Raw genomic sequence first — 27,172 nt, forward strand, 5'->3', positions numbered from 1 at the left:
TATATATATATATATATATATATATATGGATCTTTTGTTATTCGGGTTTCTCCGCGTAAGATTGGAAGTATCTAGGCAACGTTTGATGAAGTCTCATTCATCATCTTCAGGCTTCTGTCTTCAGCTCTGTGCTTCTCAGAAGCTCTGAGAAGCACAGAGCTGAAGACAGAAGCCTGAAGATGATGAATGAGACTTCATCAAACGCTGCCTAGATACTTCCAATCTTACGCGGAGAAAACCCGAATAACCAAAGATCCACATACAAAAATACTCGAGAACCTCAAAAATATATATATATATATATATATATATATATATATATATAACACACACACACACACACACACACGGAGGGAGGGAGGGAGAGGCTCTGCAGGGCATCCTTATAAAATATGTGTGTGTGTGTGTGTGTGTGTGTGTATGGGGAGGGAGAGGGAGAAAGGCTCTGTACATGGACATTCTTATAAAAATATAATATAATATATAATAATATATCATATAATGTAATATATATGGCCTCCGTGTCAAGCAAGGAACAGGTTGACGTTCCTGCCTCCCCGCACAGCCGCATCCCTCCTCTTGCCAGCTTCGAGCAGGAACCTTGCCTTTTATGAAGAAAGTGGAAACCGACCAAGACGTGTGATTCAGAGGTTCCATTTTCTCTCCAGGGTCAAAGCAAAGCCCGCCACACTTCCTCCAGGCCGAACGGCACGGTATGCGCTCGGGCTCTGTGGCGGTGAAGAAAAGCAGGCCAATCGAGGTTTATGAAAAGCTCCATTATGGGAAGCCGGTGGGCCCCTCCCCGAGAGCCAGGGATGCCTTTAGGAAGACACAATCTGCCCCCTTTTTTGTGTGTGTGGATTGTGGCTTTCCAGACAATTGCTGGGAGTTTTCGCGGAGGTGGGCAAAAGCCACCCCTCCCTTTACTTTAATGCTTATTTTTGCAGTTGGAGTCGCCCACACAGACAGGGCCAAGACTGAATTCCCCCACCTCCCCGAATACACTACATTTTCTGGGAATTTCCTCCCCCTCCTGCCTTGAATTGCTGGATCCTGTCCTTTTCCTAGCAGAATATCTGGCAAAACGTTCTCACCGCCTCCCCACCCCAAATCCGCCCGTTAATATTAAAAAAAATCTGCCACTTTTGCTGTTTCTTCAGACCAAAGTTTTTTGGGTTTTTTTTTGGCCTCCCTTTCTCCTTTGATTATTCTTTGATCATCCTTTGATCATCTGTGGGATGTCAAGCTAGAGATGCTGGTTCCCTGGTAGTCCTCGACTTACAACGGTTCATTGACTGACCGAAGTTACAAACAACAACAAAAAAAAAAGAAAAAGCAACCTGACCGTTTTTCACGCTTAACGACCGTTGCCGCATCCGCCGCGCTCACGCGATTGAAATTCATCCTGGCCTGGCCACCGACTCATATTTACAATAGTGGCCGTGGTCACGCAGTCCCCTTTTACGACTCGCTGATGAGCAAAGGCAGTGGGAAAACCCGGATTCGCCTCACAGCCGTGTGGCTCACACGGACAAACACAATACAGAAGCCTGATGATGGCAAATGAGATTCTGCCAAAACGTTGCTACAACTTTAAAAGCACAACTACAATGATGTGGGAAAATACCCAAAGCTGAATACCATACATACATTCATACATACATACATACATACATACATACATACATACATACATTTCCAACAGCAAACCATAAACCATAACGTGGTGCAAAGTGCCGATCGGCTCATAAAAAGATATTTTAACCAGCAACAAAGAACATTCACATGATCTTTTGCGCCTGGTGCTTTTTGCTTAGTCCATTAAAAAGCCTTTATGTTCCACTGATTAAAAACTTCTGTGCAATTCCTTTTTTAAAAAAAGGCTTCCAGATGCAGAAGAGCTGCAATGAAAGAAAAGCAGTTCAGGGTTGAATTGCTGCCTGTTTACAGTCGAGGGGAGGATCTTGTTCGGCACGGGCAGGAGACACATTCTGATAAATGACCACAACCTAAAGAAACAAGCAACAAAAGTGTTAGGACCATTTGTGTGCATGTGTGTGCATGCATACATTCTCATTTCACAGCTCAGAACAGAATTCCTCAGCTTTCCAACAGCCTTTTGACTGATTCTCTCTGTTTCCAATATAAGACTCTCTATAGCACTTTGATTCCCAAGAGGAATCGTGATCTTTATTGGAGCATAAAGATAGCACTGTCTCTCTTTAAAGCAGCTGAATCCTTTTCTGTTTTGCATGGCTAGGGCTCCCTCCAAAATCCCAGAAAAAGATGCAACTGCTTTAAAGACATTAACAGAGTTACTGGGTTCAAGCTGTCACACATTTCAAAGTATCTTTTTGGGAATTCAGTCTGAAGCGCTAGCTGGACCATGTACAGATTAGGCACTCCTTGGGTGGTAAGAACCTTATATTGTCTTCTGCCAACCAGCTGGAATCTGAGCTGAGATTCATAAGGTGGTTTGTTTCCTTTAGGTTTCTCGCAATATGAGAATCTATCCACTACCATTTATAATCTAGATTTTCAACACAGTGTATGAGTGAAGCCAAATTATTCTTTTGTGTCTACCTAGTACAACATGTGAATTCACCCCATCTTGGCAAACTTTTGCAGCAATCTTTCACCTTTGTTGCCAATGGCACCCCTTAGCCTGAAGCCATAGTATACCCATTGCTTTTATTTTATTTTATTTATAATACAATTCGGTGTCTATGTTTCACATGTAACAAAACAGCCAGATCTGTAAAATTAATCATCATCATCATCATCTCTTTTAACAACCCCCATAATCCCTTGTGAGGTGGAGTCTGGGCAACTGAATGGAACAGAGTGCTTAGTGGCCGGATGCCCTTCCTGTTGCCAACACAGAGATGTTGTTTTCTCAGTAGATATATTCATATTGTGCCCAGAAAGAGAAATATTTGCCTCCACCTAGGATTGAACTCACAGCCTCCTGATTGTGAGGCGAGAGTTCCAACTCTAGGCTACCGTACCAGTCATTTGCAAAATTTGAGGTTTTTTTCATCTGAGTTATGGTAAATGGAAGTGTGGTTGTATTTTCTCTAGGCTTTAGCTTTTCACTCTCCTCTGAGTCCAAATGGCATCCATCACAACTCATGCCAAAACAACCTCCATAAGGATTTGATGCTTTTAATGAGCATCTCTAAAACATATACGAATCAAGTTGCCTGCACAAGAGTAACTCAGAATCTCCCTACAGTGGTACCTCAGTACTCGGCTGCTTCAAAACTTGTTGAATTTGATATTTGACACATTTTGACCTGGAAATGTCGTCCCAGTACTCAGTGTTTGTTTAGTACTTGATGCACTGTGATAAGAAGAGAGGCAGAGCTGCAGAGAATGGACAGGAAGTGGGCCATGCTGGGAAGGTCGCTGTAAAAGGAGGAGGACAACCACAGAGGGCGGACAGGAAGTGGGCCATGCTGTGAAGGTCGCTGAAAAAGGAGGAAGACAACAATAGAGGATGGACAGGAAGTCAGCCATGCTGGGAAGATCACTGCAAAAGGAAGGGGACAATCACAGAGGATGGACAGGAAGTCGGCCATGCTGGGAAGATCACTGCAAAAGGAGGGGGACAACAATAGATGATGGACAGGAAGTCAGCCATGCTGGGAAGGTCACTGACATGTGAAAAGGGACAGACAGAAAGTTTTTCCCAGTCAAAACAAAGGGTGATAAGTCACGAGTTCGTTTAGGATTCATCCTTTTTAGTACCTATCGCACCTCCTGAAATCAATTAATGCTGAATACTAAGGTACCATTGTATCTGAACACTAGCCTGAGGAGAGGCAGCAAGGAAGAGGTGTGATCCTATCCAACATAATGCCTTCCAATCAGACTATTCCATATTGAATAAATATCAGAAATCCATGTGTCTCAATTCATTTCCCTTGGTGGACTACCCATCTTCCTTTGGAAATCTTACTTTTTCAGAGAAGGTATCTCGGCAAAGCATCTTACATCCAAAAGACGCAACTGAGATGGTGATGCAAAACTCCAGGGCGGTGAACAGAGTAAGAATAGTCAGTATTCCTAGGACGATATTCTATCAATGAAGCAGAAAAGTAACATATCCATTTTTATACACACAGCCAGGCATATTTATCTCCAGTTCTAGAGTAAGGAAGGTGATCGGATGTGATAGGGAGGATCTATTGCCTAGGTCATAAGGGGATTGAAGTATTTTTGAGTCCAAAACAGAAACAGAGTAAGAGTTGGAAGGGAGCTTGGAGATCTTCTAGTCCAACCCCTGCTCAGGCAGGAAACCCTATACCATTTCAGACAAATTGGTTATCCAATCTCTTCTTTAAAACTTCCAGTGTTGGAGCATTTACAACTTCTGGAGGCAAATCATTCCACTGATTAATTGTTCTCACTGTTAGGAAATTTCTCCTTAGTTCTAGGTTGCTTCCCTCCATCTGTTGCTTTTCGTCCTGCCTTTTGGTGCTTTGGAAAATAGGTTGACCCCCCTCTTCTTTCTGGCAGCCCCATAGATATTGGGGGCAATGAACTAACATTTGGAATGCTATGGCCATGGCCTTCATTTTTTTTCTCCAATGGATTAATTATCAGAGGCATCTTAGCATTCCAAGCAATGAGATCACATCTGGAATTAGCCCAAGCAACTGCGCAGCCCAATCAGACTATTTGGGGCCCGGTTTTTTTTTTTCCCTGTGCCACACCTAAATATCTAGCAAAACTTTGACTATACGGTTACAGCTGCCACCTTGAAATTGTGGCCATCCCTGGGGGCAGCCCTGGTGTATATGCTTTGGAAAGATTGGGCCAAAGAAAAATACCCAAATTCTAGAAATCCCATGTTAATAACCTTTCCATGATTAAAACTCTATTTGGGAGTTTTGGGATATATTTAGATCTCTTCCAAAGAGATCCATGCCCCATTAGAGGACACTATTAACTTCTTTTTCTTTCTCTGCCCTGTTGAAACAAACTTCTTGCGGATGAATTTGGGAAGGTCGCATACTTATGATATAAAAGGGCGTACCTGGTTTGCATTACACTTTTTCTGAATTTCTTTTTCAAAATTATAGCAGTGCGTAGAGAAATTGAATAGATAGGGCATACCAAAGGTGGCAAACAGGGATGCCAGGCCCAAACCAGCTGCTACAGTACTTAACACATTCATGGCCACCATGCTTTGCACCTAGGGGAGACAAAATAAATTAATAAACATACATGCAAAGACACACACACACACACACGCACGCACAGGCTGGCTATGATGCAACTGAGATTTCTCGGACGATGATGGGAACAGAAGCATGTCAACTTTGGGTTTACTTTAGCCAGAAAAGGTGAGGTTGGTGTCCTTTAACCCCTTGCAAGAGTGGCTCAACGTTGAGCCTTCTTGCTCCTCTCAAGTAGAACAGCTTGAATGCAGACCCTTTGGCCTGGCAGATTAGCCATTGTGAAGAGAGACAACCTCAAGGCATTTGTTTCCATCAGAATATTCCACCAGAGATGGAGACACAGCACCTCTTTGCTAAAATCGGGCAAAAAAGAGATTTCAGAAAGACCTGCAGTTTCCCAAAAAGGGTATTCAGGGGAGAGGCTCTTTTTAAACAAGACATCACAACCATCGTGATGCTCCCTTGGATGTTAGTGATCCAGGAACATCCGAAATTCACCAAGCTCCTGATTGGTAACCCCAATGGATTGCAGCTCTCCATGCAGGGGTGGGATTCAAAAATCCCAGCAACCGGTTCGCTGCCCAGTTGCTGTGTGGGCGTGGCCATGGTGGGTGTGGCCTACCAGAACTTCTGGGGGGGCGTTTTTCACCTTCCCAAGGGTCCGGAGGCTTCCCTCGGGCCTCTAGGAGGGTGAAAATGGCCTCCCCTGGGCTCTGGAGGCTCTCTGGAAGCTGGAAACAGGCCTATTTTGCAAATTCTGCGCGGACCCTGCACTTACCTGCATCGAAAATGGGCCACGTGGAGACTCCTGGGAAGGGAGGGGCTGGACGGGCAGGGCCAGCCGGTCAGATGAAATACCGGTTCGGTGAACCAGATACAAATTTAACATCCAGTTCGCCCGAACCGGTCCAAACTGGTAGAATCCCACCCCTGTCTCCATGGCTACAAAGGAGAGGCTTTCTCAATCTTTCATTGCTGGGATCTCCCAGGTGGACGGTTTCTGATTAACCCACGGTCTTCGTTTTTGCTCCAAGGGATTAGTTACCAGAGGCATCCGGGGATTCCAAGCAGCTGCCACAGCTAAGGATCCGGAGATGATGTACTGGAAGGAAAAGAAAAGAAAGTGAGCCAGTATGGCTCTATCCCCAGAGGACTGGATTTACAGTATAAACCCATAATCTCTTTTCCACCTTAAACTGCTGCCTCTTGTCACTGCCTACTGTTCTCTGATCAACGTTTGTGTTGAAACCCAATCCACTTTCCCTATTCTAGTTGAAGATGCAGCTGCTTTAAGGTGTCACAGCCAGGGGTTATGTTCACTGAATTTTTTGTGCAACACAGCACTAACAGATTTAACAGTTCAACAGAGTTGGAAGGGACCTTGTAGGTTATCTAGTCCAACACACACACCCCACTCAAGCAGGAGACCCTACACCATTTCTGACAGATGGCAATCCAGTCTCTTATTGAAAGCTTCCAGGGATGAAGCTCTCACAACTTCTGAAGGCAAGCTATTCCAATGATTGACTGTTTTCACTGTCAGAAAATTTCTCTTTATTTCCAAGTTGAATATCTCCTTGTTCAGTTTCCATCCATTATTCCTTGTCTGGCCTTCAGGTGCCTTGGAAAATAGCTTGACCCCTTCCTCTCTGTGGCAGCCCCTCAAATAGTGGAAGACTGCTATCATGTCTCCCCTGGTCCTTCTCTTCACTAGACTAGCCATGCCCAGTTCTTTTAACCATTCTTCATATGTTTTAGTCTCCAGTCCCCTAATCATCCTGGTTGCTCTTCTCTGTACTTTTTCTAGAGTCTCAACATCTTTGTAATAGTCTGGTGACCAAAACTGGATGCAGTACTCTAGGTGTGGTCTTACTAAGGTGTTACTGCACCTCTGTATGGTTTGCCAATTGCACAGTGGCAGATAGGAAAGTACTTCAGCGGGTTAACATCATTGCCCAGAGGATCATTGGTTGCCCTCTCCACTCTTTGGAAGAGCTTTATAGCTCCTGATGCCTTAAGAAAGTTCAAAACATTCTCAAAGATCCATCTCATCCTGGGAACTCTTTTTTTTGAACTATTACCATCTGGCAGACAGTACAGAATAATAAAAACAAGGACAAATAGGCTGAAAAACAGCTTCTATCCCAGGGCAGTAGCTCTTTTGAATTCTATTGTATAGCGCAATATTAATGCAATATCAGGGGTTTTCAATTCAATTATATAGAATGCAAAGGATGTGTGTTTGTGTTTATTTTCATAGTCATAATATACACTGAAGATGGTATTTAATTTTGTTGTACAAGGTGCAATGACAATAACGTAAATTTTAAAAAAAACTAAAACAAAGAGAGACATTCCAGCAGTTTGGGGAGTGGTGTCCAGCTGGCCACGGCCACCCAGTCGACCATGCCCACCCAGTCAGCCACCCCAGTAAGTGGCATCAAGCTGGCCACGCCCACCCAATTGGCCACGCCCACCCAGCCCCCCAAGGTCAACCATAGCCCTGATGCCGCCCTCAATGAAATTGATTTTGACAACCCTGGTGTAAAATTACCAAGATTCCACTCCAATAGGGCATCCATACAATAAGGTAGATAATATCACGTTCATTAATGATGTTGATCAGCATCCCAAAGATAATTTGTATGATTCCTATGAATATCTGTGTGATCTGCAAAGAGGAAAAAAACAACAACACCTTTACTTCCAACTCACCACAAACCAGAGCAACAGAGCAGGAGGGAAACAAGATGCATGCCAAAGCCTATATAAATTTTATATCCTTTCCCCTTCCCCCCCCCAAAAAAAACTTTGTTAGTAAAATAATACAATATTTTAAAATAGAATATCTAATTATACATGCAATTCACCTGCGGCTGCTACAACCTTCCCACGACCAGTGATAGACTAGGGAACCAACAGAACTCCAGATGTTGCTGAACTACAACTTCCAGCATCTCTCAGTACTGGCAACTGCTTTTATCACTACTATATTGTTCAATAACCTCTGGAGAACTTATTTTTCATGTCATTTTAGCTATTGGCCAGTAGGAGGCACTACACAATCGATTTCATCCTTGCTGGGACTCATCAAGCATTCTCTTGTTCAACCTTTTCTTGTATGTGTATGTGTACATCCTGGACATAAATGGTTTCAACTTCTACCCTCAAAACGATGCTATAGGGCACTGCACACCAGAACTACTAGACACAAGGACAATTTTTCCCCACATGCCATCACTCTGCTAAACAACTAATTCCCACAACACTGTCAAATTATTTACTGTATTACTATTATACTTTTCATCCTTCCTAGTACCTATCTCTTCCCACTTATGACTATAACCGTGTTGCTTGTAGTTTTACAATTTATATTGTTTTATTTATTTCCTAGTATAATTTGATTGCTTATTAGTAACCTATGACTATCATTAAGTGTTGTATATTATGATTCTTGATGAATGTATTTTATTTTTTCTTTATGTACACTAAGAGAGCATATGCACCAAAGACAAATTCCTTGTGGGTCCAATCACACTTGGCCAATAAAGAATCCTATTCTATTCTATTCTATTCTATTCTATTCTATTCTATTCTATTCTATCCTATCCTATCCTATCCTATCCTATCCTATCCTATTCTACATTCTATTCTATTCTGCATTCTATTCCATGGCCATGCCATTCCATTCCATTCCGTTCTATTCTATTCTGCATTCTATTCTATTCTGTTCTGTTCTATACGCATATGCCATGGTGGTGCAGTGGTTACAATGAGGTACTGCAAGCTAATTCACTGCTAACTCCAGCAGTTCGATTCTGACCAGCTCAAGGTGGACTCAGCCTTCCATCCTTCCCAGGTCAATAAAATGAGGACCCAGATTGTTGGGGGAAATAAGCTGTAAACCTCTTAGAGAAGGCTGTAAAGCCCTATGAAACGGTATATAGGTCTAAGCACCATTTAAAAAGAAAGATAAGTATAAAGAGAAGGGGTTTTGGTGTTATTTTTATTTTTCTGGGCCTTGTGCTACTAGCCTCAAGATCACCTTCCCTCAAGGCTTGTGGACTTCAACTCCCAGAATTCCTGAGCTAACATGACTGGAGGAGGAATTCTGGGAGTTGAAGTCCACAAGTCTTAAAGCTCTCAAGTTTGAAGACTCCTGCCTTAAAGGGAAGAGGGTTATATAGTTTTCAGGTGTTACATTAGCTGGTCAGAATGACAAATGGTTCAAGGATTTTCATATGTACCCAAACAAAGAATCCTCGTGCTCCTATTGCAACAGGATCGGGGACCATAGGATCCTCAGAAAGAGAGAAGCTATCATTCCACTCATCTCCATACTCACCCCCAGTGCCAGAGGTTCACCCCGATAAAACTTTTTCAGCGGGACTGGAAGATCAGTCTGAGTGATGTAAGAAAGAGAGCCTGCAGTCATGACCACAGGCGGAGAATCCATGCTGGGCTATGCAAGAAGGGAAGTCCGTTAGGCCATCAAAGTCAGCAAGGCTGGGGAACCGTAGAAAGGAAGGAAAAAAGAGAGGGTAAGAAAATAGTCTTACAAAATATAAAACATACGATCCCCATTATTAATTTCCCGGTTCTCAATAGTTAGGTCCTGCATCAGGAAGCTTGAAAAGAATGCACTTATCTTTTATCCTTAACTAGCGGGGAGGAAAATAAGGGGGTGAAATTCTGCCTCTGCCTACCAGCTTCCATTGGTATTCATCTGGCTAGCATCCTGTCAGTGTGTGAAAGAGTTGAGAGCTGTCTGGAAACTGAAGCAGTATTTGCTGTGTGAGCAAAAAGGAGACAGCAAGGAGCCTAGGCATGGCTTAGCTCAACTGTTTTGTACTAAAGCTGCTTGGTGCTGTGGAACTGAAACCAAAACTCCTCTCCTCTGCTTGTGTTTTGCATTTGGAACAGATTTCTTTTCAGGTGGGGAGGGGGAGTAGAGCTCCTTAGCATCAGAGCATGTTAATAATAATAAAACTGCGCTACTTGGAACATCATACATTTTAAGAAGATACTTGGTCGATACCTGGGATGCCAGCAACCTGTATCAACCATCAGCACCAGTAAATTTTGTGATACTTATTTGTGATATATTTTTAAATGTTCAGTTGACTGAGTTTCATGTTTAATGAATAAAAGATAATGATGATGATAACAATAACAATGACTATGACTATGACAACAACAACAACAATAATAATAGTAATAATAGTAATAATAATAATAAAAGACTGACTACAAGCAGTGGCATGACAAAGTAGCAACAATGGGCCATTGGAAGATCTCCAAGAAATACCATTTGCCTGTAAGCAGGAACTGGTGAGACTATAAAAATAAAGAAAATCATACAACATGAAGAAGTTAAATTGCTCTGGGATGTTAGAATTCAAACAGACAGGCACCTCCACGTAACACTCCAGACTTAACAACTGTCGATAAGAAAGATAAAAAAGTCTGGATAGTGGATGTGGCAGTGCCTGGAGACAGCAGAATAGATGAGAAAGAACTGGAAAAGGTAACAAAATACAAAGTCATAGGTGCCTTGGGTGCAATCCCAAAATAACTGGAGTGCCACTTTGACAATTGACAATTTCACCATCAGTCAATTGCAGAAGGCAGTTTTACTTAGAACAGCTTCTATCCTGCGACGATATCTGTTAACACCATCAAACATCCTGATCTGCTTATCCCAGGTCCTTGGTAAGGACTGAATAGGTAGACAAAAATGCCCAACCCAGTCTGAACATCTGGCTGACTGTGCGATGATAATCATGATAATGATAACAAGCAACAACAATAACATAGAGAAGGAATAAGCTAAGATACCAGTCTTACTACCAAATTCATGCCAAATTCATACTAATGCTATGGAGAGAGTCCAACCATTCAGCGTGTTAGATAAAGCATGCCCCATCACAGCCAGTTTTATCTCAAGGATGTGTGCCAACCGAGGTGCAACAGTAGATAACTTTGAGATGAATGGAAACATCACCCTCATCCTCTAAGACAGAGGTCTCCAACCTTGGCCACTTTAAGACTTGTGGACTTCAACTCCCAGAATTCTCCAGCCAGCTATGCTGGCTGGAGAATTCTGGGAGTTGAAGTCCACAAGTCTTAAAGTGGCCAAGGTTGGAGACCTCTGCTCTAAGAGGCTTCCCAAGGCTGAGGAGGGGGTCAAGCTATTTCCCAAAGCACCTGAAGGCCAAACAAGGAATAATGGACAGAAACTGAATAAGGAGAGATTCAACCTAGAAATAAGGAGAAGTGTTCTGACAGGGAGAGCGATCATGGAACAGAAGTTGCCTTCGGAAGCTGTGGGAGCTTCATCAATGGAAGCTCTCAAGAAGAGACTGGGCTGCCAACTGTCAGATGTGGTGTAAGGTCTCCTGCTCGGGCGGAGGGTGGGGGGGTTGGACTAGATGATCTACAAGGTTATCCAGCTCTGTTCATTTGTATCTAGATCCCCAGGAGCTTCTCCACCTTAGACACCAGAACTTCAGAGCCTGAACTTCCTCAATCCACCCTCCGCGAAAGTTTGGCAATTCGTGGGACCTCAACTGGATTGACGCAACACACCCCACGCCCTAACTTAACCCACCTGCTTTGCGTAGCACGGCTGAATCGCGCCAGCGGTGGGGCCGGAAACGCGCCGAGGCAAAATCAGAATCGGAATCAGAATAATCCATCTCAACACTCGACAGATTGAGAACATCGCCCGAATGCAGCTGCAGCTGCAGGTGAAACCCGAACAGCCCCGCCCTCCACCGCCCCAAGTGCGGGTCGGGCCGTTGCTCAGCCGCCGAGGTGCGAGAATCAGGAAACGGGCTTCTCTACAATGCAACGGCGCGCTCCAGAAGCGCCCCTCCGCGCAAGGACGCGCGCCGCTCGGATCTGGCCGAAAGAAGCGCAAGAAGTAGATCCAGAACCGGCGTCTCCTTGCGATCTCTAGCCGCCCGGCAAGCCTCTCTCTCTCCCTGCCCACCGACTACCGCCTCCAGCGGGTCCGAAAGGAGGAGGAGGGAGGAAGGAAACAGGAAAAAGAAGGAAGGGGGAAGGGGAAGAAAGGAGGAAGGAGGAGGGAGGAAGGAAGAGGAGGAGAAGGAGAAGGAGAAGGAGAAGAAGAAGAAGAAGAAGAAGAAGAAGAAGAAGAAGAAGAAGAAGAAGAAGAAGAAGAAGAAGAAGAAGAAGAAGAACAAAACAACACTTAACAACAACAACAACAACAACAACAACAACAACACAATAACAACAACAACGAGGCGGCCGCCTTCCCTCCCTCCCACCCTCCCTGCCCTTCGGAGTGAAGCTGACCCTTCCGCTCCAGCTAAGCTTGGCTCGGCTTCGCCCCATCTTACCGTCCGGCCCAGCCGCTGCTTAACCGCGGAGCTGAGCGTTGCCCGAGGCCCGCCCGGGAAGGAGGAGGTGATTACACCGGCTGAATGTCATGGAAAGGCGGGCTTTTGTTTGCGCCTCCTTCCCTTTCTTCTCCCGTGAGAGTCGGGCCAGCGATCTGTGCTGCGAGGAAGCAGAGGCCCGGAGTTTGTCTCCATCGCCAGGTTCAAAGGAGCCGGTATCTCTGCTTCTACGAAAGTCCAACTTGGGCCTCCGTTGCAGGGAACATCATGGCTGGCTGGCTTCGGGTCTAGAGGCGCATCGTGGTGTCTGGATCTCTTTGAAAGCCTTCCAAACTTTGCTGCAAAGCACAAAGAGAGAGAGAAGAGAGAGAGAGAGCATCCCAAACAATAGGATCTGATTTGAATTTTTTGGTTTAAATGGAGACCTTTCTTGCTTCTTCCCCTTTGAATGTCTGGGGGCAGAATGATTCTGTATACAGGCAGTCCTCGACTTACAACGGTTCATTTTAGTGACTGAAGTTACAAAGGGGCTGGGAAAAGGGGACTTACGACCCTTTGTCAGACTTATTTATTTATTTGATTTGTCAATCGCTTACAAGATACTAGGTGTAAGTATAAACATGAGTAAGAATACATGAAATAAGTACGAATAAATGGGGACAATAGGACAGGGGCGGTAGGCACGATGGTGCACTTATGCACGCTCCTTACAGACCTCTTAGGAATGGGATGAGGTCAATCGTGGATAGTTTCAGGTAGTGCATTCCAGGCATTGACCACTCTGTTGCTGAAGTCGTACTTTCTGCAATCAAGTGTGGAGCGGTTAACATTGAGTTTGTATCTCTTGTGTGCTCTTGTATTGTTGCAGTTGAAGCTGAAGTAGTCATTGACTGGTAGGACATTGTAGCAGATAATTTTGTGTTCGACGCTTAAGTCCAACCGTAGGCGATATAGTTCAAGGTTGTCCAAGCCCAAAATTTCAAGCCTGGTGATATTTAAAAGAAATGCATGCTGAGTGCTACAACTGCTGGGAACAAACGTGAGTTTATCTTGTGTTGACTTATCTGTGTTCCTGGCATCTTCCCAACTGTGTTGAGTTATTGCCGTTCCTTCACATCTGGGATTCTTGCTCCTGCCCTGCCAAACTAATTACCTTATTTTGGCTTGATTGGACTTATAGTTACAATTTTTGTTGACCACGTTTTGGACTTGATTCTCTGCAGCCAAAGGCTGTTCCTGGGAGAGTTTTTCTCCAGCCAGAAGGTAACCAGGACATTGGGGGCAAAGTTGGAGCTAATAAAGGGACTCCTACTGATTATCTGACTGTGTTGCCTTTGTGCCATGCCCCAGGTTAGCACACTTAACTACTAGACAGCAGGAGAAATTTCATCCATTGTTGGGATTCATCGACTCATGGTAGAGTTGTGGTATCTCCTGGCCACTCATGTTGCCTAGTATAGAATGGGGATTGTACATTGGCATGGAGGTTTGGCATGGTGCTTGTTGGAGCACAGCAGTGTATTATGTATTATTATTCATGTGTATTATTCATCTTGAGTTGTGTGCTTCAGAAAATAATGTTCTTTTAACTAAACACCACTCTGTAATTGCAAAAAGAAAAAAAGGAAAGGAAAAAAAAGTTGACATTCTGATTGCTTCTAAGTAAATACATTTAAAGAAGTAGAAGTAGAAGAAAGGAAGAAAGAAGAAAGAAAGAAAGAAAGAAAGAAAGAAAGAAAGAAAGAAAGAAAGAAAGAAAAAAGAAGGAAGAAAGAAAGAAAGAAAGAAAGAAAGAAAGAAAGAAAGAAAGAAAGAAAGAAAGAAAGAAAGAAAGAAAGAAAGAAAAGAAAGAAAGAGGAGGAGGAGGAGGAGGAGGAGTCAGCAAAATGAGAGAGAGAGAGAGAGAGAGAGAGAGGGAGGGAGGGGGAGGGAGGGAGGGAGAGGGAGGGGGAGAGAAAGCAGAGCATCCCAAACAATGAGACCCCCCTACAATCCTCCTTATTTCTGTGGCATTTAGAGAAAATTAAAAACAGCCAGCCAAATGTTCAGCAAGTTTATTAGTCTTGGGTGCAGTCATGTCTCAAATTATGAGTGAGAAAAGTTTAATTGGCAGAAGGCGGCCTGATGGAAAGTCGAGTGGCAGGAAACATGTTTGTCTTCTGATGTGTATTCTATCTTTATTGTCTTTATAAATAATTTAAGGCAGCGAACACAGCTGATATTCCTTCCTCTTCCTGTTTTCCCCACAACAACAAAGTGAGTGGGGCCAAGAGAGGGACTGTCTTAAAGTCACCCAGCTGGCTTTCCTTTACAAGGTGGGACTAGAACTCACAGTCTCCTGGTTTCTAGCCGGGTATTTTAATTGCTAAACAAATTGGCTTAAAAATGTAAATTATGGCTATAAATTTGGCTCTTCCGTTTTCATGGGATTATATGGTTGCTGAGCCTTTTATGGGAACGATTCCCAGGGAGACCTGTTACATCCCACAAATCGATTTCTGGAATGTGTTGCGAGCCTTAGATGGTTTCACACAAGCATAATTTGTTGCCTGAATGTAACTGGGTGCAAAAAAACCATTAGGCTAAGCTCTAGTTGAAGTAAGTTTTGGACCTCGCCCCTAGACACAACCATTATGATGTGGAAAGTGTAGTTTATCCGTAACATGTTCCATAAACCCACTGACTCTGCATTTTCCAACGGCAAAACATAACTTGGTACAGGTGCCAACCATCCCATACAGAAATATTATAATCAGCAACAAAGAACATTCACATTCTCAAGACCTTTTACATCACGCTTTACTTAGCCCAATAAAGATTTTTATATTCCATTGAGTAAAAAGTTCCATGCAATTCCTTAAAAAGCTTTAAGGCTTTAATTTTGCAGGAGCCAATACAGCCCAGAATAGCTGCCATGAAGGGAAAGCAACTCAGGGGAATTCTGGCTGTTTGAAGTCGATGGATGGATGTTCAGCATTGGCAGGAGTCGCATTCTGATAAATGACCACAACCTAAAGAAATATATAATGAGATTTTAAGCCACTTGTTTGCATGCATTTCTCATTCTTTAGCTCAGAATAGAAATTCTCAGCTAACCAGCCGTCTGTTGAATGCTTCTGTCTCTCCTTGTTTCAGATAAGGACCTGAGGCACTTTTGATTCCATTCCCAAGAGGAATCTGGATTCTCACTGGAGCATAAAGACATCGCTGCTTCTCTTTAAAGCAGTGGTCGCCACCCAGTGGGCTGGGAACCACTGGTGGTCCGTGAGAAAATTTTGATGGTCCGCAGAGAAACGTCACCCGCAAAGCACCCCCCAAAGCAATTAATTCAGGCTACATGGGAACACAAGGCTGCACTACCCACATGGCTCACAGAAACACAAGGCTTGCATCGCTTGCATTGCGAACAACACGAGGTAGTGAGGGGAGGAGGAAAGGGGCAGAGGGGGGGAACTTGCCCCATGCACCCCACTACGTGCCTTGCCTGGACACTGGGCTGCTTCTATCTGCTTCTTTCTTCTTGTGCTTTTGGCTGCACACAAGGAAAGCAGCAAAAGTCTTTCTTTCTCTCCCCCAAACTCCGACAGAAATCAGTCTCTGGGACCCTGCAAGGCATCCTGCTCCAAGAGGCTGTGCCAGCGCAACAAGTCTCACAAAGACTCATTTCTGGAGAAGTTTGGGGGAGAGAAAGAAAGACTTCTGCTGCTTCTGCTGCTTTCCTTGCATGAAGCCAAAAGTATCTCTCTCTTTCTCCCGAGAACAGAGCTGGAAACGGTATCCTGCAATCCCAAATAAAGAAGATCAATCAGTAGGAAAACGGGGTGGGGAATTTTCCTGCAGACTTTTTTGGGGATTTTCCCAGGGTCTCTGCTGCTTTATGCAGAGACCCTGGGAAAATGCCAGCAAACCACCGTCAATTAAACATTCATATTAGTGGTCCGCAGGATTTAAAATTATGAGTTTGGTGGTCCCTGAGGTCCAAAAGGTTGGTGACCCCTGCTTTAAAGCAGCTGCATCCTTTTCTGTTTTTGCATGGCTGGTGCTGCTTCCCAAGTCCCAGAAAGAATTGCTCTATATACACTCACACATTTTTGGGATTCTACCCAAAGTATTGCCTGGATTGTGTGTAGATTAAGTGATACTTATTGTCAATTTTTAAAAAATATCATTATCAAATGCATTTGCTGCCCATTTTGCAGTTCAAGGCAACTCTGAGTAAGTCTTAATTGATGGTGAAAACATTTCCTCCTTCTCTGACAATTAAAGATGAAGGTTGGGCTCACTGAGATGTGTAAGGTGGTTTGTTTCCTTTAGGTTTATCACAGTATGAGAACCAACCACCACTATTTATAACTCAGGAATTGCAACATAGCATAATGTGCGAAGCCAAATTATTGTTTTGTTTCTTTACAGCACACTTAGTACAATGTATGAACTACTAGAACCTAAGTTGATTGGCAAGCCATGTTTCTGAATCTCTTTCCTTTGATTCACTAACCTTCTTCCGTTGGAAACTTACCGTTTCAGTGAAGGCATCTCGGCAAAGCATCTTACAGCCAAAAGACGCAAGAGAGATGCCGATGCAAAACTCCAGGGTGGTGAACACAATAAGAACAGCCAAAATTCCTTCAGTGATGTGCTATCAATGAAGCAGAAAAGTAGCATATCCATTTTTATAAATAGAGATAGGCATATTTATCCTCAATTCTAGAGTAAGGGAAATGACCTAGATTAGATATGCAGGCTCTGTCTTGCCTGGGCAAAAAGGAGGATGAAGTTTTGTTTTTTTAAAGTCAAGAGCAATGAGATAATATTTAAAACGTATCTCAGGCCAACACCTTCCTAATTGAGTGCGATATAAGAAAGGGGTCAGCCCAATCAACATTGCAAGATTCTATTATTACAGCCATTTCAATAAAATTAGTAGTCGCTTTCCTGCAGAAGGGATGTGGTGGCTCAATGGCTTAAGACGCTGAGCTTGTCGGTCGGCAGTTCAGCAGTTCAAATCCTTAGCACTGTATAACAGAGTGAGCTCCCGCTGCTTTTCCCAGCTTCTGCCAACCTAGCAGTTTTGAAAGCACGTAAAAAATGCAAGTAGAAAAATAGGGACCACCTTTGCTGGGAAGGTAACAGCGTTCCGTGCGCCTTCGGTGTTTAGTCATGCACATAACCACAGAGACGTCTTCTGACAGTGCTGGCTCTTCGGTTTTGTTACAGATAAGCACTGCCCCCTAGAGCCAGAAACGACTAGCACATATGTGCGAAGGGAAACTATCTTTGTCTTCCTGCAGAGGTGGTTTCTTGGTTTGTCATACCTGATCGGGCTGACTAATACCTCTTGGGTAGCATAGCTAGCACCTAGTCAAGGTGGGACTGGTTCCAACCATCTAGTTTGGTCACAGTCTACCCAACAAAAACTGCAAACCGCACTTTTGTGGAACAAAACAAGTTAACATTTGGTCAAAAAGTAAAATGCCAGTGTCAACAGTGCAATTAAAACTCTGGCCACATTTTCCTATGCCCCGCATAAAAACCCGGCAGAACTTTGGCTGCACTGATACAGCTGCCATTTTAAATCTTGGCCATGCCTTGAAAACACTACTCTTGAAGCTGTTTTGAAAAGACTGGGGGAAAGAAAATTAGAGCAGGCCAAACTCTTGAAACCCCAAGGCAACCTTTCTGCCCCTCGATTCCCTGGTTAAAACTCTGTTTGAGATCTATTTTTGACCCCACCGCGTCCTCCCAAGATTTGCATCTCCAGCTAAAGGTCGCCAATTGCCTTCTCTGCCCTATTGAAGCCAACTTTTTAGAGGAACTCTGGAAAGTCACAGACTTACGATAGTGTCATGACATGACGTTTCCTCAGATTCGTTTCCAGATCGATAGCAAAGGTACATAAAATGATATTTAGAAAATGTGATTGTGAAACTCAGGAATATGATGCCAATACCAGCTGTTATGGCACTTATCACATTCATTGCCAGTGTGCCTTGCACCTAGGAGAGATAAAATAAATTAATAAACATATAAAAATAGGCACACAAGCCAAGAGATTCAGCTGGCTTTGAGTTCCGAATTTGTTTTAAACAGAAAAGGTAAGATTTTTACTCTCTGTACCTGTTCTGACCCATGCCCTTTTCCAACAAATCAAACACAATCCAAAGGGAACAGAAACCTTGTAATGCAAAATAATTAGCTGTAATAAGCACAAGCCTTGCCAAACTGTGCGAGACTTGCCATAACAGACAAGAAATAATTTGCAATACAACAATCTTCAAATACAAACTCAGGATACTGGAATGTCCACGAGGCTGGAGTTTCAAAACGTCTTTGCCTTCTGCAAAGAACTTTCTTTTCACAGCTGGCTTTTATCTTCTTGAAGGAGAGGCCATTACCTTGCAGCCTTACTCCCAAGTCGCCCTTGCTGTTGTAGCTGCTCTTTCCTACGAGCAATCCTGCACACACGCGCACTTGGCACAGGCTCCTCAGGAATCTCCTCATCACTGCTGCCAACCCTCGCAATCTCTGAAGGCAGCAGTCCACTCCCTAATGGTCCTGTCCCCTCATCTGAGTCCTCACTCTCCACAGCCTGTGGGCCAAATCCAGCTCATGGGGTGCTTAGATCTCGCCCATGCAGCCACCCTGGAAACAGTGAAGGACCAGCCCACAGTGCCTCTGCCAGCGAAAACTGAGTTTGGGAGGGCTGTGTGTGGTCCTCCCAGATTCCATTTTCGACTGCAATGGCCTCCTGCAGTGTGGCCCTCCTGAACGCTGTTTTTGCTGGCAGAGCACTGCAGGTGGCTGTCACAGCCACAAACAGAGCCTGGGAAGGGTGCCTCCGACACAAGTGATGTCAAGCTGGCCACTCCCACCCCAGCCACGCCCACACAGCCTCTGAGGTCAAACACAACCCTGATGCAGCCCTCAATGAAATCGAGTTTGACACCTGTGCTCTACACTCTCAGGAATGGCTGAATTCCTTCTTTCTCTTCTTGAGTAGTGCAATTTGGAGACTCTCATTTGCATGCCAGAACGACTAGCATGGAGGAAGAGGTTCAAGGTGTTTCCTTCCATGGAAGCAACTGCCTCTGCCAAGTCCCTAAGATCCCAATCGGGACGCTGCTATTCTGGAGGGGTAGGGAGTCTTGGATGCTCTTTTACAACCTTGTTCATGTACCTGGTCTTCCTGTCACTTTGATGTACCTGCTTGGGAATAGGAGGGGGAGGGATTGGCCTGGGGCCATCTGTTTTGTTTCAGCTCACCTGAGAACAACTTATCACCTTGAGTTCTCACAACAAGCTCGCATGTCTCACCACAGACTGGACATAGGGGAGGGGTTTCCTGCAACATTTAATCTAATGGGTTTTTGAGCAGGAAGTTCAGATCCTGCCTTGCTTTCCTTGCTATCACTTTCTCACAATAAAAGTTCCTTTTGAATGATGCCTGTTTGAAAAGTTCTGCTTTTTTGAGGAGACAGGAGAGCCAAGTCCTTACAGCCTCATCCAATCAGAATATTCAATCAGAGATGGAGACAAAACAACCTCTTTGCCAAAAGCTGGCATAAAATGACCCCACAAAACACCTGGAGGGTTCCAAAAAGGGAACTCAGGACAAGAATTTGGAGTGGAGAGGCTCTTAAACAACAAGACAGAATCATCGTGATATTCCATTTGATGTTAGTGATCCAGGAACATCAGAAATCCACCAAGCTCCTATTTGGCCACCACCCGATGGGTTGCAGCAGTCCAGAGCTTCAGGTGAGACGCTTTTTCAACCTTTCCTGAAGAGGGTGGAGATCATGCCAGGATCCCAGAAATGGAGGATTTCTGAGGAAGACGTGTCATTCACATATGTCAAATGGGTTAGTTACCAGAGGGATCTTGGGATTCCGAGCAGCTGCCACCGCTAAGGATCCAGAGATGATGTACTGGGAGAGAAGGAAAAGCAAGTGAACCACTATGGCTCTATCCCCAGAGAACAATATAAACCCAGAATCTCTCTCCCACCTTAAATAGTGGCCTACTGTCACTGCTTATGGTTCTTTGATTATCTATTGTGCTGAATCTCAATCAACAGTCCATATTCTAGCTGAAGATGTAGCTGTTTTAAGCTGGAGGTTAAAACATGAAGAATGGTTGCGAATACTCGGTATGGCTAGTCTAATGAAGAGAAGGACCAGGGGAGACATGAGAGCATCTTCCAATATTTGAGGGGCTGCCGCAGAGAGGAGGGGATCAAGCTGTTTTCCAAGGACCCAAAGGTCAGACAAGGAATAATGGATGGCAACTGAACAAGGGGAGATTCAACCTGGAAATAAGGAGAAATTTCTGGACAGTGAGAACAATCAACCAATGGAACAGAAGTTGCCTTTGAAAGTTGTGGGAACTTCATCACTGGAGGCTTTCAAGAAGCGACTGGACTTTCAAAAGAGATTTGTCAAAAATGGTGTAGGGTCTTCTGCTTGGGTTGGGGGGGTTGGACTAGGTGACTTTCAAGGTCCCTCCCAACTCTGTTAATCTGTAATGTGAGAAGCCATTAAAGAAAGGAGCTACTACAACCAGAGGCATTTTGTGTAGCCCTACACTAGCATTCAGCATTTCCCCATTTTGTTATGGCAAGATAGGACACAGCTCTCCAGATGCTGTGAACAACTCTCAGACTCAGGATTCGAGTTGAATGAAACCACTAGGAAGTGTAGCCATAAATGGCAACTAATACTCAGAATGATTATATGGGCAGTCCTGACCCACCAAAATTGAGATGGGCAACTTGGTGCAGTTATTAAGTGTTATGCGACGTGACGGTGCTGACTGATACTGAGAGACGTCCAATTGCAGTAATGAAGCAAATCAAATAAGTCATTTGAAGCACAAATTCACATGAATGTGGCTTTCAACCTCCTCCTGACTTCCCCATTGACTTAACATGTCAGAAGCTGATTGTGCAAATTGTGATCTCATGACCACAGGATCCTACAGCCATTGTAAAATGCACACCAGGTGCCAAACAAACAAATCATGATCATGGGGACCTTTGGAATGATAATATGGGGACCTTTGGAATGATTATGATGGCCAGAAGTTTGAAAACTGGTCTGTCCCCCATATTGTAATTTGGAAGAATTGCTGAATGAGCTGGGAATGAGGAAAGAGAGCCAAGGAAATTGCTTTCATTAACGTTTGTAATCTCTTAGTTCAGCAGTTTTCTGAAATTTGGAGAACAAACATAAGCCCCAACATGAAGCTAGCCAAGCTGCTAAGCTATAGCACCCTTCATCTAAGGCCAGTTTGTCTTGAGGCTGCTATGATATGTACCGGGATATCCCTGGTTGTCCTGTTGACCTTTTTTTAATACACCATTAAGTAAACTTACCAAGATTCCACTCCAATAAGGTATCATTATCTGAATATAGGCAAATACATGATCTTCCATTACATTGAGCAGGATCCCAAAAATAATTCCTATGATTCCTATGAATATCTGTGTGATCTGGAAAGAGAAAGAGAAAGAAATCAGGTTCTGACCTAGACTTCCTTAGAAAGCATAGAACACAATCTTAATCTCGGCAAAAACTCTTTTAGTTCTACAGCTGTGAATTACATTCATTCACCGCTGGCCAGGATTCACAAACAGTCTTTCAGGAGAGTGTTGATAAACACCCACATTATCGCACTTGGAATATGGCCAGAGAACTAATTGCCAGATGCGGAGCAAAGCCAAACCTGACACAAAGTCAAACAGGACTTTTCAGAGCTTGAACCGACCAGAGGAACTAATTGCTTCCTGCAAAAGCTCATGTCCCATTCGCTCCTCTTTTATGTCCTATGGGAGGGGCCAATCATCTCGGAGGTGTGGCCTTACTCCTGAGTCAACCCTGCTTTCTCAATTGTCCTCGTCTTCAGGTAGCTCTGCACAGAAGCTCCCCCGCATCACTGCTGTCTGAGTCTGAAGGCAGCTGCTGACTGCCAGCCTGCCCTGGCCTCATCTCTGCCTCCGATGCAGCGCCCTCCTCTGGATCTTCCTCTGTCTCCAGACCCAGCCCAGGTTCCTCCCCAACTTCCTCGTTAGTGTCCAATTCTGCTGCCACCTCTGTCAGCCGCCGGCAGGCCACAACAAATCACAAGATCAGTGATAGTCAGGAGTGGGGAACCAACCAAACTCTGAATGTTACTGAACTACAACTCCCAGCATCTCTCGGCACTGGTTTAGATCAAGGGTCACCAACCATGACAACTTTAAGACTTGTGGACTTCAATTCCCAGAATTCCTCAGTTTTGCTTTGCTGGCTGAGGAATTCTGGGAGTTGAAGTCCACAAGTCTTAAAGTTGCCAAGGTTGGAGACCCCTGGTTTGGATCACTATTGTTCACCAGCCTCTGGAGAACCTATTTCTTTCTTCAAGTCACCTTAGCAACTGGCACACAATCAATTTCAACTACACAATCAATTTCATCCTTGTTGGCACTCATCAGGCATAAGCATCTTTATGTTCAATCCATATATATAGTAAAGATTTTGAAAAAGGATTATTAAAAACTAAGAAAATGATTTTTTTTCTAGGCCTCATGCCAATTTCCCTTAAGAGGGAGTGGGTTATAAGACCCTCTGTGTCACAGTGGTTAGAGTGCAGTACTGCAGGCTACTTCTGCTGACTGCCAGCTGCCTGCAATTTGGCAGTTCAAATTTCACCAGGCTCAAGGTTGACTCAGCCTTCCATCCTTCCGAGGTGGGTAAAATGAGGACCAAGATTGTTGGGGGCAATAGGCTGACTCTGTAAACCACTTAGAGAGGGCTGTAAAAGCACTGTAAAGCGGTATATAAGTCGAAGTGCTATTGCTATTATTATATTGTTCTTAGATGTTACATTAGCTGGCCAATAAAACAAATCATCTTCATTTAATGACCCCATAATCCCTTGTGGGGTGGATTCTGGACCACTGAATGGAGCTAGCACAGCGTTTTAATGGCCGGATGCCCTTATTGTCACCAATGTGGAGTTTTGTTCAGCAGATATATTCTCTGTGTGCCCAGAGAGAGAGAAATATTTGCCTGTACCTAGGATCGAACTCACAGCCTCCTGATTGTGAGGCGAGAGCTCCACCTCTAGGCCCCACACCACTCTTGGCCAATAAAACAAATGGATGAAAAATTGTCATATATACTTAACAAAGAGTCTTCATGGTCCTATTGCAGCAGAATGGGGGACCTGGGAATTTCCAAAACGCGAGGAACCCTCATTCCATTTTCCTCCATACTCACCCCCAGGGCCAGAGGTTCCCCCTGATAAAACTTCTTCAGTGGGACTGGAAGATCAGTCTGAGTGGTGGAAGTCAAGGACTCTGGGCCCACGACTTGAGAAGAATCCATGCTGGGCTTTGCAAGAAGGGCCGGCTCCTTTAGGGCAGCAAATCCAACAATACTGGGGACCATAGAAAGGAAGGGAAAAGAGAGAGAATGTAGAAAAGACACGATGCCCATCTTTTCATTCCCCATTCCTCAGTAGTTAGGTTCTGCTTCAGAGGAAGCTTCTAAGGAATCCACTTTACAGCACCTTTTACCCTTAAATTTACCCTTAAATTGCAGGTCCTTAGAGCCGCAGATGGGAGCTTAGCGGCAGAGGTGGTATTCAGCAGGTTCTGACCAGTTTTGGAGAACTGGTAGCGGAAATTTTGAGTAGTTCGGAGAACTGGCAAATACCACCTCTGATTGGAGATTTTACAGTATCCTTCCCCTGCCACGCCCACCAAGCCACGCCCACAGAACCGGTAGTAAAAAAAATTTGAATCCCACCACTGCATACAACACTCTCTAAAGGTTGCTGACTCATAGGATGGTATGTCATCTCTGACCTAGAGGTGGTATTCAGCAGGTTCTGATCAGTTCTGGAGAACCGGTAATGGAAATTTTGAGTAGTTTGGAGAACCGGCAAATACCACCTATGACTGGAGATTTTGCAGTATCCTTCCCCTGCCACGCCCACCAAGCCACACCCACAGAACCGGTAGTAAAAAAAATGTAAATCCTACCACTGCTTAGCAGTTACATTTTCCTAGGGTGAAAATAATATTATTCTGGGAATATTGCCTGCAGGGAGAATCTCATGTCTTTGGGAGAAAAGCAAAGAGAGGATCTTCCATTATATGTCCAGAACAATGACAAGATGGGCTCCAAGCATGGTCCGAAAGCTCGGAAGAGCAAATCTGTGGTCCCAGTGACTGACCCAAATTCGATCTGACAAGACAACTGATCATGTCTGAACCTCCAACAAGATTAGACAAATCATCTTTCAGAAGCTCTATAGAGAGTGTGTCTCACTCAGGGGTCAGCAACCCAAGGCTCTGGAGCCACATGTGGCTCTTTCATCCCTCTGCTGTGGCTCCCGTCTCTCAAAATATACACCGCAACTGCCAATGTGCGACACCCGCCGGGATGCGATTTATTGAGCTTTTCGACCCCCTGGTAGGCTAACCATGGATAAATCCAAGAAAAGAAATGTTTCAGAAGAAAGCAGAATCTTTAATTCAACTATATACACTTGATTTGTGGCCTCTCAGGAGAAGGGTTAGTCAGTCACGGGAAGGGTTTTGTGGCTTCTGGTGTTTTTTTTTTCTGTGGGAAATGGATCCAAATGGCTCTTTGAGTGTTTTAGGTTGCCGATCCCTGGTCTAACTGAACGTCTAACTAAATGGAGGTTAGGAGCAATTTGGGAGAACAAGACACATTACGAAAAGACAATCGTGCAGATCAGTTTAGTCCATTCATTGCACAAAGCAGTCTTTGATGTTTGAACCCAATTTAATGTTTGGTAAAAGCATCCCTCATTGTTTCTTGCACAGACCAAGATTTAAAAGGCAGGGCTGGTTGGTAGATAGCAATTCAATCTGTACGGCTTCCATCTACTATTAAGGGCCAAACACATTTTAATAGGGGGGAGAGAGCCCTATTTTCATTAAAAAACAAAAAAACAAATCTAGGAAACCTAGAAAAAAACAGCTTTACCTGGAACAGGTTCTATATAGCCTTGATGATACCTTCAAATAACGACAACATCTGCTTATCAGATCTTTGGGAAGGATTTGATAGGTGCATAAAAATGCTAAATTTGAATGCCACCACTCTGCTAAACAACTAATTCCCACAACACTGTCAGATTTTTTACTAAGACTGTAAATCTATTCTTCTCATCCTTCCTAGTACCTCTCTCTTCCCACTTATGACTATAACTGTGTTGCTTGTATCTTTACAATTCATATTGTTTTATTTGTTTCCTAGTATGATTTGATTGCTTATTAGTAACCTATGACTATCACTAAGTGTTGTATATCTTATGATTCTTGATGAATGTATTTTATTTTTTTCTTTATGTACACTGAGAGAACATATGCACCAAAGACAAATTCCTTATGGGTCCAATCACACCTGGCCAATAAAGAATTAAACAACACCACTGACTGTGCGACCAATGGTAATGCAGAAGAAATAGGCTAAGATGTCAGTTTTACTATGGGTGCCAAATTCATGCTAATAGTAAGCAGAGAGTCCAACAATTCATTGGGTCAAGTATGCCGCAGCCCAGCCGGTATCCAAGTTTTATTTCGCTCCCCCTCCTAAACGCAGTTTGCTCCCCCTTTTTAGCAACTCCCCAAAGACTTTCTCCACCTTGGACACCAATACTTCAGAGGTTGAATCTCCCCAAAATCCGGACCTTCCCCCCAGCCCTCCGCCGCCTGCGGACAGAGTCGGCGCTCTGAAGAGCTTTATTCGATGCGCGCAACGCATTCAACCCCGTTACTTAATTCATTTGCTTTCAGGGCGCAGCAGAATCCATTGAACCAAAAACCAAGGGGGTTGGTTTGAAACGCGCAGATTCTAAGCTGGCGGGGAGGGGGAAGCGTTCATCTGAAAAACTTAACGAAAGTTACTCCCTTGCCTGGATTCAGCCGCTGGGTTTGGGATCGGGTGGGCTAAGCGTGAACAAGCCACCCGCGCGGTCTAGTCTAGGAGAAGGGAGAAGGGGAGCGAACCGGTTGAGGTTGACCTATTGGTTCCCTCTGGGCCTGGCCCGCTCCAACCTCTAGTTCTCCCAGCTTTTGCCCGACAACCGCCCGGGAAAGGACAAGGGAACTCACCCAGCCGGAGTTTCGTCTAAGAGTAGCGTCCCGGGCTCCCTTCTTCTTTCTTAGAGTCGGGCGAGCGGCTCATTGGTTGCGAGGAAGCAGCGCGGATTTTTCTCTAACGCCAAGTTCAAAGCGGTCTCTCTAATTCTTCCTCTTCTCTTCTTCGAAAACCCTTTTTCGCTTCCCCCTTAGAGCGTTTCAGGGAATAGCGTGCCTTGCCCGAGCCTGATCTTTGCAGCTCCTGACGCAGCATTCCAGCATCTCGGGATCTTTTTGAAGCCTTCCAAACTTTGGTTTGCTATCAAGAACAAGGGAGCGGGAGGGGAGCGGGACTTTGTGTAGCGTGTAATCAAAAACTGTCAGATCAAATCTTTAAAAGAGAGAAAAACCTTAGGCCAAGGGTCTTCCAACTTGAGAGCTTTAAGACTTGTGGACTTCAACTCCCAGAATTCCTCCTCCAGTCATGTTAGCTCAGGAATTCTGGGAGTTGAAATCCACAAGTC

At 44.3% G+C, this 27,172-nt stretch overlaps 3 protein-coding genes across 7 annotated transcripts in view; 1 reads left to right on the top strand and 2 right to left on the bottom strand.

The window, feature by feature from the left end:
- The window catches only part of LOC113423756 (sushi, nidogen and EGF-like domain-containing protein 1), a 19,810-nt gene extending 16,367 nt beyond the window's left edge, over positions 1 to 3,443 (top strand). The window contains exon 7 of the mRNA XM_087970895.1: positions 3,082 to 3,443. The gene's annotated coding sequence lies outside the window, so the exon portion shown is untranslated. The remainder of the gene's footprint in view (positions 1 to 3,081) is intronic.
- On the bottom strand, positions 1,684 to 14,271 carry LOC113429472 (membrane-spanning 4-domains subfamily A member 15-like). Of its 5 annotated transcripts, none has more exons than XM_087970901.1 (7): positions 12,554 to 14,271; positions 9,532 to 9,692; positions 7,741 to 7,857; positions 6,232 to 6,288; positions 5,042 to 5,200; positions 3,962 to 4,081; positions 1,684 to 2,009 (listed from the first exon to the last, which is right to left on the bottom strand). In XM_087970901.1, the coding sequence occupies exons 2-7, from the start codon at positions 9,640 to 9,642 to the stop codon at positions 1,923 to 1,925; spliced, it is 651 nt and encodes a 216-aa protein (XP_087827027.1). In that variant the 5' UTR covers positions 9,643 to 9,692; positions 12,554 to 14,271; the 3' UTR covers positions 1,684 to 1,922. The 5 variants fall into 5 exon arrangements, with proteins under 5 accessions (XP_087827027.1, XP_087827023.1, XP_087827026.1 ...); XM_087970897.1 differs by having other exon boundaries at positions 9,532 to 9,699; positions 12,552 to 14,271; XM_087970900.1 differs by having other exon boundaries at positions 12,510 to 14,271.
- A 324-nt stretch (positions 14,272 to 14,595) lies between these two features.
- On the bottom strand, positions 14,596 to 26,969 carry LOC113423724 (membrane-spanning 4-domains subfamily A member 15-like). The gene is made up of 6 exons (XM_087970907.1): positions 26,682 to 26,969; positions 23,812 to 23,971; positions 21,927 to 22,043; positions 20,425 to 20,481; positions 17,073 to 17,192; positions 14,596 to 15,564 (listed from the first exon to the last, which is right to left on the bottom strand). The coding sequence occupies exons 2-6, from the start codon at positions 23,917 to 23,919 to the stop codon at positions 15,484 to 15,486; spliced, it is 483 nt and encodes a 160-aa protein (XP_087827033.1). The 5' UTR covers positions 23,920 to 23,971; positions 26,682 to 26,969; the 3' UTR covers positions 14,596 to 15,483.
- Positions 26,970 to 27,172: the final 203 nt, after the last annotated feature.

This window comes from Notechis scutatus, chromosome 8, assembly GCF_049901735.1.
Source record: "Notechis scutatus isolate UNSWTSFEM ecotype Mainland chromosome 8, rNotScu1.2, whole genome shotgun sequence".
Lineage (NCBI taxonomy): Eukaryota > Metazoa > Chordata > Lepidosauria > Squamata > Elapidae > Notechis > Notechis scutatus.